Source organism: Ambystoma mexicanum, chromosome 7p (genome assembly GCF_040938575.1).
Source record: "Ambystoma mexicanum isolate Mex_15411 chromosome 7p, UKY_AmexF1_1, whole genome shotgun sequence".
NCBI lineage: Eukaryota > Metazoa > Chordata > Amphibia > Caudata > Ambystomatidae > Ambystoma > Ambystoma mexicanum.
Window position 1 is genome coordinate 576,235,508 of NC_090939.1, and position 15,142 is coordinate 576,250,649.

Here is a 15,142-nt window from a genome sequence, read left to right on the forward strand (position 1 = left end):
CCACCAGCTGGGCTTTCCGCACTGCCAAAGTGCTTACACTTCTTTAACTGGTTGATCAAGGTTAACTCGCTGTTCTCGTTCTGGATCGTAGCAATGCTTTTCATAAGGTGAAACACCTCCTGCTTATGAGGTTCTTATCACCAGCATTGCTGAATATGTGTCTTAATTTATTTATTTTGACATTTATATAGCGTAAACAACCCAGAGGCATCTAGGCGCTTTTTGCTTAAGAGTTCAGTTACAGTGCATGCTTGTAGCAGAAGAGTTTACAGTCATTGCATAATTAGGTCACACGGTTTACAGATTACAGATTACAGCGTTATTTACATTGGTTACAGGTCACTTGAAGCGGTAATACGTTGCAAACATCACATGAATCGATTGCATAAATAGTAGATTGCAGAGAATACAGACAGGATTGCGTAATTATCAACTGTTAGCTGCCTGTGATACAACCAGCCTTAAGTTAATTGAAATCTTGGGCGAAAAGCCAGGTTTTGAGACCTTTGCAGAAGGACAATAGTGATGAGTCTGTCCTCAAGGACAAGGGCATGGAATTCAGATGTTTAGCCACAATCACCGGGAAACTGGAGCTGCCGGCTTTTTGTCATCTGAACCTGGGCATAGCGATGTGGCCAGCGTAGGATGAGCGGGTGGGTCTGATGGACTGGGTTTTCGAGACTTGACTTTACCAGGTAAGCCCGGGCGCTATTGGAGAGGCGTTTGTGCATAAATGAGAGGGTTTTGAATTTGATCCAATCTTGGACCGGGAGACAATGGTTGTTGCGTCTGGCTGAGGAGATGTGTTAATGTTCTGGGATGTTGAGGGCTGCTCTAATAGCATTGTTTTGCACTATTTGTAATTTGTTATTGTTTTGGGCGTTGGAGCCAGCAAAAAGAGAGTTACAGTAATCAATCCTTGATAGGATAAGTACTCTGGCAAGGGTGATGCAATTGTCTGTGGTTAAAAAGGTTCTGCTAGCTCTAATCAGTTGGGAGGTGTAGGCTGCTGTAGAGGCTATGGCGTTGACTTGCCATGTTAGGGCGAGTGAAGAGTCAATGTAAACATCTAGGGTTTTAAGATCCTTCTTACACTCTCCACCACAGGGGTCTGCAACCAGGGGCTATACAAATGTTCTGGAATACAAGTCCCATGATTCCTCACCATTGACTATGCTGGTTAGGGATGATGGGAGTAGTAGCTATGTACATATGAAGAGCCAAAGGCTGTATACCCCAGCTCTACTGGTTCCATGCTTGGAGCCAAAAGCATCAGAGATAATGAGCAATTTATTTGTGAGTTTAAAGGGAGAAAAATCCTTTCCTTAAACCTGCATGCTACCATTAACAATGATCTAAAGGGAATTACGCAAAATGTATTGGAACTTTCTCTAGCAGGTAAAGTTGAAACCAGTGATTCGTTTTTAGAAGCACCTAAGCTCAGGTATAAAGCTGGATTGGCCTTCTGTAGTGAAAATGGCAGTAAGCTTTAAAGCTTTAACAAAAGTGCCTAAAGGCTGGTAACTGTAGAGTGAATTATACAGTGGCAATCCATCCACCCGTCCATCCATCCCGAATGGCTACCCGGGCACTGCACAGAGCCAACTACCTCTGATTGTGACTGGGTCATCAACATTTGTGTGCCATTGTTCCGATGTTACATAAAACTGCAAAGCAGGGCTTTAAAAAATGAACATGTATATAAAAACTAATTTCATTGTGAACCCTATTGGCATTACCAACGTTTGCACCGTGCATACGTAACGTAAATGTAGTCATATTGCAACCTGGCTATTGCAGAAATGGATTCACGGTTTATGTACACTGTAGTGTGTGTCTGAAATAATTAATTTGGCATTATTTTTGTCTTTTTAGCAAAAACATAAACTGCAGTCAATAACTTGACAGTTTACAGCACGAAGAGGTCGCAAGCAAAGCAACAGTATTTCAGTTTATAGCGTGGGTTGATGAATGTGGTACTGTGACCAATCAGAGACTAGGGAAAATATGTTTTAAAAGAGAACTCAAATGTGTGCAAGCAGTGAAAGGCTATCTTAAATAGATAATGATTTGTGGTCCTGATTTGTAAATCAGGTATTACCACGGGAATGGATTCAATCAAATGAAGACTAACATGTTTGTGTAGCTTTTCGTCTTTTTCGTCTTATTTGTGAAAACAACTAACGAGTGTTCACTTATGCAGCACCCAACGTTGTAAATAATTCAAATGACAAATTGCTCCTATATTCTGTACTTAATGCTGTAATTAAGATAGGCGTTTTAAAAGAGAAAAACATTATATAGTAGTTATATGATAAACACATATCTTACAACTGTAAAGCCTTATTGTTGTCATATTAAAACTGCATACAGTTTAAAACAGGGCACACACAATAGTGTGATTATACAGTACTTGCTGAGCTGCTTAGCCAATACACATTGATGTGCAGTACATTTCTGCGGACCTTCTTCAAGTTTAGAAATATAATGAATGGGATTTGTCATGTTTGAGCCTTGCTCCGAAGCAATGGCGCACTGTACAAAGGGGAAGCCCCCAAGGGGTTACATGTAGGGGGCTGCTGTAGCAGAGGTTGCTGGAGTGGGGAGCAGGGAAGGAGTGGAGCTCCAGAGGGGGAGAAGTATGGTTGAGTGGAACAATCAGTGATTGGTGAGATGTTCTTTGAAGAGTAGGGTCTTCAAGTCCTTCCGGAAGTGTAGGATGAAGGGGGCCAGTCTGATCTGCATTGTTAACATGTGCCAGAGACCGGCTGCGTGGGAGGAAAATGCATGGCTACAAGTAGTTTCCTTTCACAGTTTTTTGTTTACAGTCTGGCGATGCCATGGCTGCTGGTGGTGCAACGGCCTCTGGAGATGGTGAGTGTCTTGGAAAGGTAGAGTGGTGTTCTGGTTGTGAGTGCTTTGTAGTTGATGCTGGCTGTCTTGAACATGATGTGTGCTTGAAGGGGGCCAGTCCAGCTCCTTGAGAATGGGGCGATGTTTTCAAATTGTTTTAGCTATATCACGAGACGTGCTGCAGCTGGCTGCAGAGCACAAATGCCATTGAGTTGGATCACCTTAAAATGTTAAGGGTCGAGTATACATCCTGATATGTATGTAACTATTTAGTAATGTAAAATCAGCCACGTTCAGTCATGACAGGGATTTTATTTTCATTGATAAACACAATTATAGATCTGTGAAGTACTGTTAGTTGCTAGTGGAAGGACTGGCATACAGGGAACTCTGGAGATTTCACGTTGGGCCTCGCCACCATGGGCTTCTTTTGAGTGGGATGAAGTCAAGAATTTGTTACAAAGCTTCCAGTATCTGTTAATATTGCCTGTCACACTATGCTGACTTGCAACACAGTTAACAGTCCAACATAAATATTGTGGGTGCTTTGCCATGTACAATGTTCATGAAACAGACAGCCAACACGTGTTTCGAACCACCAGGTCTTTCTCTAGGCTGTATCCATTTAACGATGAAAAACAATAAAATGAACACAAAGAAACACCGATCAACATTGCATTGTACAGAATTACATCATACGCGATTAGCAGAGAGTGAACAGTACATAAAATAGAAACTCAATATGCATCAGTCAGCATTTCATTATCCAACATTAATCCATGTCCGATTGAAAAAGATTGGAAAAAACAAACACATATGCATGATACATTAAGGCCAACCGATCATACTTCCAATAATTGCCATTGTTTGTATCATTACAGGTCAAGCATGAGAGGGAAGTCAAAGAGGGCACCTAGCATTAAAAAAAACTAAATTGAGATAAAAAGGAAAAATAGAAAACAAGAAAATAAAGAGAGGCAGCATTAATATTTTTGCCTTGGCATAAAACACAATGGGCCTGATCATGAGTTGCTAATACCGCTGAATTTACTGTTCCGCCCAATCTCGAGTTGGGCGGAAAGTCGGAGTTTTACCTCCAGCTTTTTGGTGCAGATAAAAATGTCCCCTTTCCGCCCATTTTCGGCACTATTAGCACAATGCTAATTATGCTGGTGCTAATAGCGCCAAGAAACCCACATTATTGGGTCCATAGGAATGGTGATTTACCTCCCCAGCGCAACTCAGGATCTGGTGCAAATTACGCCAGACTGAGTTGCGGTAACGCTAATAGCATTGGGTGGTATCCCGGCGCAATTAGCGCTGGGATAACACCCAACCCTTGATGAGGCCCAATGTTGTGAACATTAGCCATGCCCAGAACAACACCCGGGCCATTGTAAACTGGCTCGCCCTCTTGAGCATGCTTCACTGAACTGTGATCCCTCTTAATGCGTTTGTGCATCATTAACCCCTGAGCATTTATAATCGTGTCTGTTCGAAATTATTCGTGGCACAATCCAGTTAAAACCGCAATCCAGAGTCAGAGTGTGATCCACTCATATCTGTTCCGATGCTAGACATGCAAACATGAGCAACACTTATATGTGACCATGGGAAGTTTGTGAAAAGACACATAATTCACCATCACCCTAAGAGAATTCTCTACCTACCAATACACTGAGATTAGTTGAAAGATTAGTTTCAGTACTCATATGCCCTCCAATTAATGTTCAAGAACCTAATGGTAGAAGGCGCATGGTTACAGGCTACGCTAAGTGGGTAACCCAAGACAACCACCTTCAAATAATGCCATCCATATTATGTCCATGAATCATGTCATACCTTGGGTACTCTGATCTAGTGTACCTAATGGGATGTTGCCCCCCAACTAATAGTGAGTCACACGAAAAGTCTGATACCTTTGGAACCTTGAAAAAATAAACAAAAATCCCAAAGTTCGAGCTCTCCAGAGAAAACATGGAAAGCCACCCCATTGGTGCACAAGTGAAGGATTATTTACCTTCCAATCTACACATTGGTGAGGGGGGATAGCTCTGGGGCAACACGTTTGTCTTGGAAGCAAGACAACGCAGCCCAACACAGGTTCAAATCCTGATTCCGTGCTTAGAAACCAATCTGGTATTAAGCCTGTTATAGAAGAACAATTGTAATTAATTACATCAATTAACCCGACAGTGCCCGACAGTGCGTGCAGATGTATTCTGCAAAACAAGAATTGTTTTCATAAACACACAAATCCATTTAGAGGTGACAATAGTGCATTGCATTTGAACACTCTGAAACGCATATAACTTACCCAGTGCTGTCTCCAGCACTGGATATGTAGCCTTTTGGGCGTTCTGCAATCTTCCTAAACCACTGACTGCTACGGTCCCCGGCCTAATATCTGGAATGCTAGTAGCACCCTGAAGCTTTAGATTCATATTCTCACATCCGCCATCTTGGAATGGAGAACTCTGCCCAAGTATGCAATGCATGTTTGGCAAATGTAAAACCCACCCTGTCGACTACCGGCCTGGAACACTACTCCTTCTCACAAAAAGTTGTATTATTTGTGAGACAGGCCTGGTATCAAGATAGACACAGACTCAGGGATAACAATTTTAAAACCTTTATTTACTAAGGTTCCTGGTTTGGTGTAATGCCTAACTGGCCCTAACTCTAAAGGGATGGTAACCTTAACTGATGTTTCTAAAGGCCGTCAACGTCTGATAGTCCAAATTAAAAGTCTGTCTATGTCTAAATCTACGCTTGCCGTCACCTTTAAGAAAAATGTGATAGGAAGTCTTTGAAAAGGAAAAAAACAGTGGTTCAACAGAAAATAGGAAACCAAAGTTGGTTTCAGGTGGTCTTCTCACCAGGTGTAGTTTGGTCAATGTCCCAAAAATTAGTTCAATTAAAAAGGGCTGTTCGTAATACCTTCTCCACAGAACCCTTGCAATATTCTCAAATACCTTCAGCATATTTTGTTCCTTGCTGTTCCCTTCTCCAAGCTTCAACTTGTTCAAGTTCCAAACATCACAAAAGAAATATGACAGTTCCTTTTGAAACATCTCAGGGTTCCCTTTCCAAAGCTTCAATCCTTTCAACACTACACAATAACAAGTGCCCAACTGTGTTTCCAACACAAAATTCAGTTTTGTCATCATGTACTTTGCTTTTTCTTTAGTATCATGAAATAATGGGTATTCCAATGTGTTAGGCCTCTCAGGGTTCCCTTCCCCAAGCTTAGGCCCCTTTTGGTTTCAAACACAAGTTCAGCTTGTGGGGATGTACCTCTCCTTTCAGATACAGTTCTTTCACACGCACTTCACTTGTGGGGTGCAATCAGAGACTTTCGAAAACGCCTGGTTCTTTGCTCTTACTAGGCGTGACCACTCTGATCTGTAAACGCTCTCTTTATTTCTTGCTCTTTCCTTTTTAACCTCTCCCCTTCAGATGTTTCCTGCAGTCCTTTCTTGATTTCCTTGGTTTCTTTTACTTTCTTGTCCACCATTGCACCTTCCTCTGCTTTGTTCTATCAGTATTGTGTTTCTTTCACACTTTCCACATCTTTCTTTCTTTAACTTGCCAACTTGCACCTGGTTAACGTGCACACTTCCACGTGTTCTTTTTCTCCCCTACATCTGCACACTTTACACACTTTAAATGCCTTTACTGTCCCTTTGTGCCGCTAGCACCGTCTCCTTCTTTATGCTTTCCTTAAATGACTTTCTTAAGTTTCCAATCGCTTTCCACTCCGTGCCGCTTTATGAATTTTCTCTCACTTTTCCATGCCGTGCCAGTTTACAAACTGTGTCTTTCTCCCGCTCCACTCCAATCAACTGCACGCTCCTGAGTTTCTCTCTCACTGACATGAAACTCACCAGGCAGCATCGCGTAGATGAGCAGACTCTGGATACACAGGGTTGAGGTCAGGGTCTCAACACCTGTCCCTCAGACACCTTTGGGACAGACACCAGTCCCAAGCATATAAAGTCATTTAAAATGCAATCATGACTATCTATTATTAGCCAGATTAAGCCAACTAGCAGAACATTACTATTTTAATTTTATCATGAACATGCTGATCGATGTATTAAATCTACTATCTCAAAGGTGTATAACATGTTTATGGGGAGTGACTGTTTTCCATGTGCAGTGCAACATTTGGGCCGGTACGAGGAGGTCCTATTTATATAGTGAAGTAGGATTTGGATACCCATGTAAATGTATATTTGAGGATGTAAATGGCAAAATGGGATCAATGGCACTGTGCCAATTATGATTCCTGTTCCCCTGCTGATCTTGAATAAGCCTGGTAGCATTAGTGATATATAGTGTCATCCGCCACATATGGCAACTAGTACCTAGTAGCAAAACAGATATTGGTTGCTATATGCTAACATCAGTAATAATACCATTTTTTGTGAGAAGGGGTAGTGTTCTAGGAAGGTAAACCACAGGGTGGCTTTTACATTTGGCTAACACGCATTGTATATTTGGGCAGAGTTCTCCATTCCAAGATGGCAGACGTGAGAAGATGAATCTAAAGTTCTGAGTGCTGCCAGCAGTGAAGAATCCTACGGATCCCTCACTGAAACCCTCCCTAAAATCTTCTCCCAGGTGACCAGGGGATGGCAGATGATTCCTGAAGCCAGCCCTGCGGGTGGTGTACTGTGGGAGGATAACCTGGGAGGAGACAGGGCTGAGGGTGGTGATGAGATTCTGTGGGATGAGACACAAGACACAATTGTATTGGGAGGATAGCTAAGGGGCAACGTGCTCGCCTTGGAAGCAAGACTACGCTGAGAAACACAGGTTTGATCCCCGGGTCCACGCTTAGAAACCTCTGGGTATTAAGCGCATTATAAATAACCTATCACAATTACAATTACAATTACAATATTGTTACTCTGACAGGAAGATTCTTACCACTGTGCCTAAAGAGGTTATGGCTTATTGTCATTCTAATGTCTCTCAACCTCCTATTAGATTTAAGGTTTTGAACCATCAGGTTATAAAATCAGAACAAACTTTACCGAATGAAGGATAGTTTTTGGTATCACAAACTAAATACCTTCCTCAATCCCAAGGGTACAATGTGAACGATAATGGAAATGTTGGCTTTACTAAACCATCCTCCTCTGTGATAACTAATTTGCATAGCCCCTTTGTTAAGAAGCTGAAGAACCTAACATTATTAGACTAGACTACAAGTCCCAGAATCCTAGAGGTAATGAGACGAGGAAGAGGGCTGAAGAGGCTTGTAAATGTAATAGTCAGGCAATTAAGCCTAGTAGCCATTGCAGTAGTCAGGCAATTGGGCTTAATGGCCCACACCTGAAACGTGTTGCTGAAACTGGGAGGCGTAAAAGGCTCCCTTTGGAAATGAGGAGTAAAGGGAGCTGGAACGGGAGCTGGAAGGCTGGTTGTAGCAGTAGCAGCAAAGGAGAAGCACAAGGCTGGCAAATCACAAAGAAGTGGGAGCACAGAAGGGACGCCGGAGCATAGAGACAGCAGATTTTACCTGCAAGTTCTGAGAGAGTCTTGTTCTCCCAAAACCTAAAGTGCAGAGGCTGCACAGTGGAAGACGTGCAGGAGGCTGAGTTTTCCCCATGTGGATCTTATTGATGTGATTGCAGAGCTATGATCATGCAGGAGACTAAGGCCAGAAGCAGAAGGCAAGCCGAAGAGCTCCGGAGGAAAAGGAACTCCCAAAGCAAGTGGCTGGACCGCAGACAACTGTGCAGCAGAAGGTTGGTGGTCCCCAGTGCAACCCGCAAAACCAGTGTCTTTGAAGCCAGGGAGTGAAGCACAGTGTTTAAATACACTGCGTGAGCCTTGCTGGTAACTGTAGCCAGGTCCTAAGTGACTCGCATATGGTTATATGCAAGTAAAAGCTATATGTTATACTCAAAGTGTAGTTAACAATTAAATTGTATCCCTCGCGTATACCGTGAACTCGTGTAAGAAGCTTAAATCCTTGAAACCCAGATTGTTACTTTATAATGGAGTGGTCATGTGTCCCTAATCAAGAAGAAGGAATGTTTTCTAAAAAATTACCGAATACTTAACTTTGACATTATAGAAATTACAAGCTGCAAAAAGTGAAAACTACATGTAAAGATTGCATGTGTCTAATTGTAATTCCCTAAGGAGGTTTAGAACTTCATCCTTGCCGTTATACAGGAATGCAGTTTTTTATTCAACTTTAAAACCGTGAAATCTACTTTAAAAAAGAGGTTGTGTGTGCCTAATTGTGTTGTCACTTGAAGACTGAACCTTATACTGTCTCCAGAAGTGACATTATTTTCATCTCTAAGAAGTATTGAAGCGAAGAACAAGCATTACCCAAGCCAAGAGGCATCCCCTTTTTATAGTGAAGCCAGTCTTGCCAAGAGTTAGAGGGACATCCAACTACCCTGTGAAGTTGTTAACATTCAGGTGGCCAGTGTACCATAGTAACCTGAAGCTGAGAGAGTGGCATCAAGGCTTCTGGTAAATACTGGGCTGAACTGGCAGAAAGGTGTGAGTAAAGCTGGGGAAGGGGAGCTAACTGCTTGTGAAGATGTAACCTGTGGTACCAAGGATTGCTGAAGCCAGAAAGAAGGGAGTCTTATGGGGAGAAACAGGTTGTTCTTGTCGTTCATGATCAGACAGACGGAAGTTCAAAGAGGCAGCCCATTTTGAAAAAAGTCATCAACAGGAAGAGTGCCTTGGCTACCTGAAGAGGTTGAAATGTCTTGTCAAAGCCCACCTAATAATTCTAAATCACTGAGCAGTAGTAGTACTAGAAATGTGGTGGTATATTAAGTTGTCAGCAGATTTAACATTGAAGTGGTTTGAAGCAGTAACGTACTGTGTGCCAAAGGTGACTGTTTGTGTGGTACCAACAGTAGAAGTGTGGTTGTTGAAAGTAAAAGCAGCAGCACAGAAAAAAGCATCCTGACAAATATACCATTTTAAAGTTGTTACTAAAGAGGTTCTAGAGAATTGTGTATTATTGACATGGAAAAATATGACGCCTTCTTTTGAAATGTGACGCGTTATTTTGAAGAAGAGCCAATTTACCTTAACCAGCATTACCATTGTGCTATTTCTTTTCTGGAAATTGGAAGGGGATCTTTTCATCCAGGAACGGAGAGTTGTTACCAGTGGTGTTTTTGTTTGATGAACCTTTTCTTTGGCTTGGAACTATTAAGAACTGGTGCAAAACCTTTATTTTCCTTTAAAGGCATGGTTTAGTAAAACATTTTATTTAAAAAATAGATAGACAACATAAAAAAAAAATACTAGCATTCTCTTTTTTAAAACTTCCTATGTAAAATTTTGAGCTATTCAAGCTCAAAATTCGCAAAAGCAAGCACATGGGCGCATCCATTTTGTGAAATGGATGCCCTCCTGTGCTGGCTTTTGCTTTTGCGGCACTAATGAAGGAAAAGCCAGCCAGCTGTAGTAAACAAAAGCTACCGCTGGGTGGCTTTCCCTTCATTAGTGCTGTACGCGGAGGACGGGGACCGGAGACCAGAGCAGGAAAGCTGCAGCTGAATCTCGGTAAGTGCTATTTATTTTTTTTTAAAAATAAGCACTAGCTGCGGTTTTTTTTCTAAGTTTTCCGGGCTGGAGGAGCCCGGAAAACTTAGAAATAAAACCGCAGCTTTAAAAACGTTGTATTTATGTTTGCGGTCGCTTTTGAAGCGACCGCAAACATAAATACAACGTTATTGTGTTGGAAAACGCTGCGGTTTTTCTTTCCAAGTTTCTCAGGCTCCTCCGGCTCAGAGGAGCCTGAGAAACTCGGAAAGAAAAACCGCAGCATTTTCCAACACAACCGCGTTTTGTGTTTCTGCCTGCTGTGGCTATCACTTTGGGTCTCCGGTGCCCCAAATGGGAAAGCAGATTCAGGCAGAAACAACGCGGTTGTTTTCCGCAATGCTGCGTTGTTTCTGCCTGAATCTGCTTTCCCATTTGGGGCTCTCGGTAGCTTTTGTTTACTACAGCTGGCTGGCTTTTCCTTCATTAGTGCCGCAAAAGCAAAAGCCAGCACAGGAGGGCATCCATTTCACAAAATGGATGTGCCCATGTGCTTGCTTTTGCAAATTTTGAGCTTGAATAGCTCAAAATTTTACATAGGAAGTTTTAAAAAAGAGAATGCTAGTATTTTTTTTTTATGTTGCCTATCTATTTTTTAAATAAACATTTTTACTAGACCATGCCTTTAATGAGTATTTTGAATTGACTTTGAAACCTGGGAAAGGGACCTTACCCAGTACACTACGAGGTTATTCAGATATTGTGTTAATATTGTTTATTATATTGTGTTGCTATTTATCTCTTTGTATAATGGTTGTTTAGTGTGATGCCCAGTTTCCGATGCTAGAGAATGTTCCCTTCGGTTTTAGACTAGGTAGGGAATTCCTTTGTAGTGCAGGGCAAGCGAGTCAATGTTCTTATATAATTTACTTAATAAAATGACATATTTCGACAAATTTACAAGCATTGTCCGTCTCGCATTACTGACTCCTCACATAGCATTCCAGATATTAAGCTGGGGACAGCAGCAATCAGAGGTTTAGGAAGCTTGCAGAACGCTAAAAGGCTACATATCCAGTGCTGGAGACAGCACTGGGTAAATTACATGCGTTTCAGAGTTTTCAAAATACAGCACGCTATCGTCACCTCTAAATGGATTTGTGTGTTTATGAAAACAATTCTTGTTTTGCAGAGTACATACACACTGTTGGATTAATTGATGTATAGATTGGAAGGTAAATAATCCTTCACTTGCGCACCAATGGGGTGGTTTTTCATGTTTTCTCTGGAGAGACTCGAACTTTGGGTTTTTGTTTATTTTTTCAAGGTTCCAAAGGTATCAGACTTTCCGTGTGACTCAATATTAGTTGGGGGGGAAAAACATCCCACACTAGATCAGAGTACCCAAGGTATGATATGATTGATGGACATAATATGGATGGCATTATTTGAAGGTGGTTGTCTTGGGTTACCCACCTAGCGTAGCCTGTAACCATGCGCCTTCTGCCATTAGGTTCTTGAACATTAATTGGAGAGCATAGGAGTACTGAAACTAATCTTTCGACTAATCTCAGTAACAGTATTGGTAGGTAGAGAATTCTCTTAGGGTGATGGTGAATTATGTGTCTTTTCACAAACTTGCCATGGTCAGATATAAGTGTTGCTCATGTTTGCATGTCTAGCATGGGCACAGATATGAGTGGGTCACAGGCTCTGGATTGCGGTTTTAACTGGATTGTGCTGAGAATAATTTCGTACAGACACGATTACAATGGCTCTTGGGTTAATGATGCACAAACGCATTAAGAGGGATCACAGTTGAGTGAAGCATGCTCACGAGGGCGAGCCAGTTTACAATGGCCCAGGCGTTTTTCTGGGCACTACTAAAGGTCACAACATTGTGTTTTATGCCAAGGCAAACATATTAATTCTGCCTTTCTTTATTTTCTTGTTTTCTATTTTTCCTTTTTATCTCAGTTGTGTTGTTTTTGTATGCAATGTGCCCTCTTTGACTTCCCTCGTGCTTGTCCTGTGATGATACAAACAATTGCTATTATTGCAAGTATGATCGGTTGGCCTTAATGTATCATGCATATGTGTTTGTTTTTTTCCATTCTTTTTCAATCAGACATGGATTAATGTTGGATAATGAAATGCTGACTGATGCATATTGGGTTTTCTATTAAATGTACTGTTCACTCTCTGCTAATCTCACATGATGTAATAATGTACAATGCTATGTTGATTGGTGTTTATTTGGGTTCTTATTTTTTTCATGGCTATATGGATACAGCTTAGAGAAAGACCCGATGGGTCGAAACAGATGTTGCCTGTGTGTTTCATGAACATTGTAAATGGACAAAGTACCCACAATAGTTATGTGGGACCAATAAATGTGTTGCAAGTCAGCACAGCGTGACAACATCTATCTAACTGTATTACTGTCAGAGTCCAGTAGAGCACTGGGACTCATTTTCTCGTTGTCACCCGCTGCAGACGTCTACATTTTGTCCAATACGATGCAAATGTAATGGTTTCATCATACAAGCGCAGAAGGTTCTGCATCTAGGTGTCCAATAATTATTTTATGTTAATTTTGAGCCACTTTGAAAAGCATTTCCTGGACCACTTTTGGTTCCTAGTCCAATCCTGTCAGTTGCTCGTCTAATTATCCCACATGTGCAGTGCTTATCGGCACATGATTTCATGCTTTTATGCCTCAGGTTAATTTTTCTTTCTTTTTACCACTCATTCACAGAGCAGACCCGGACAAGCATCCTCAGGACGCTGTGCAATGATGCCAAACTTTGTAAAAATGTGACAGCTAAGCAGATGCTTCTGGAGAGAAATGATCTTTTCCTGAGTAATAATTCAAAATCTGTCGTTGTTATCAAAGGTAAACATGCCCAATTACCATGTTCATGAAATCATATTGTCATCAACTGGTATGATGTCACAGCAGGGGGATATAGAGCATTTTCTCTGCCAGATATTATTTATCGTGCTGTGGGTTGAGGTGAGCCAGAACTTGCAACCTCATTACAAGTGTAGTGGTATTTCCTGTGAAAATACCACCCAACTCGTTTACCATTTCCACTACACAGTCACTGAAAGTCTGTCTGATTATGAGTGGTGGAATGGCACAGTTGATCCCCATTTCTAGAGTCCATGGGTCTTCATTTGGGATTTGAAGGTTTTACCACCGGTGGTAATTCGGTCTTCAATAAATACTCGATTTTCTGGACTTAAAGGTAAAGTGGAAAACAAATGAAGCACGTGCTGTTTTGTTTGTTGTATGTAGTCCCTCATGCATTCACTCTACACCCCGTGCAATGCTGGTCCATAAGGGACATCACAGAGGCTGGCAAGACCGTGCAGGGAGGCCACATACACCATAACATTTTAGATGGGTGGTGTGGCAGTGACGGACCAGAAGATAGAGTCCGACTCATAGAGAACATTTCAAGGTTTTTTATCCGAAAGTAAAAGTAAAAATGCCTATCTGTCCCCATCTCCAAGAGGGAATTCCCTATGTGGCAAACTAAACTAAAGGTGCTCGTCCGTCGTCCAAAACAAATGTCCATCCTACCTAGACCGACCACTTTGAGGGAACAGAAAAGTTAAGCCAGCACCTTATGCTTCACCTGGACCAAAGTCATCGGGACATCTCGCCAAATAGTTATTCTAAAAAAGATAATGATGCAATAAAGGTCACCAGAAAGAAACCTTCCCCAAAACGTTTCTCAATAAGAGTTGAAGTTCTTCATGTAAGGTCAAAGTCTTAGGGCCTCATTGCAACCCTGGCGGTAGCCGTGCCTGTGCCGCGCCGGAGTTGCATTTTTTCTGGCACCCGTCAATGAGGAATTACCGGGTAATTCCGACATTGCCGGACCCAGTAATTCCTGCATTGCTGGTGCCAGTGCTTGTCAGTCCCCATTCCCATTTGAGCCCCATAGGGCTCAATGGGAATGGGGACGTTGGATGGACCGGCACCGTCAACGTCAATGACAGGCACCCGCGAGCACAGCTGGTAATATGGCGGTCCGGGAACTACAGTACCAGCATGCTTACTGGTACCGTAGTTCCCGGACCCCCATGCTTATAATAAGGCCCTTAGCCTTTTTACAGGGGTGATTCTTCCTTTATTCCTCTTCCACTCATTTGTTTATACTTCCTTTAATTTAGGATTGACTTGGGTGAACCCTCCAGCTTCTCCTCTATTTATGTGGTTTGCAATATGCCTTGCTTTTATAAGAACTTCCAGGGTCCTAGTAATTCTCTTCTTGTGTATGTGTCCCTGGCCTTTGTCGATATTCAAATTCAAATTTCTGGGGCTCTCGTGCTCCAGTTTGTGTTCCAACTCTCTTGCTTTCTCTATCCTCCCTCTTCTCTGGGCAACCCAGTTACCTTCTCCCCTCTTTGATGTGCTTTTGAGGGTTGGCATCTCAGCTTCTCTCTCCATAGTGGAGGATTCGTTCCTCTGTATTTCTCTGGTCTCAGTGTTCCTTTGAAGGTCCCTCAGCTGTCTTGTTGTCACTCCACCCGGTGAGACGGCTCTCCGCTCTCTGTGTCTGTCCCTGTCTGCTGCTTCTGTGACTCGATGCAGATCGGAGGACTAGTTTCTCCGTATTGCTCTGATCTCTGGGTTTGTTCTAGGGACCCTGGCCCACCACGTTTGTCTCGTGGTCACGCCACCAGGCGGGACGGCTCTTCCATCCTTGTCTCCATAGCGATTATTCCGTTACTCTCACTA

The 15,142-nt window shown here is 42.2% G+C and overlaps 1 protein-coding gene across 1 annotated transcript in view; it reads left to right on the forward strand.

Annotated features, from left to right (window-relative positions):
* The window catches only part of VWA3B (von Willebrand factor A domain containing 3B), a 2,300,294-nt gene that overhangs the window by 1,106,856 nt on the left and 1,178,296 nt on the right, over nt 1-15,142 (forward strand). The window contains exon 14 of the mRNA XM_069636259.1: nt 13,148-13,285. Coding sequence (XP_069492360.1) covers nt 13,148-13,285 — 138 coding nt within the window. The remainder of the gene's footprint in view (nt 1-13,147; nt 13,286-15,142) is intronic.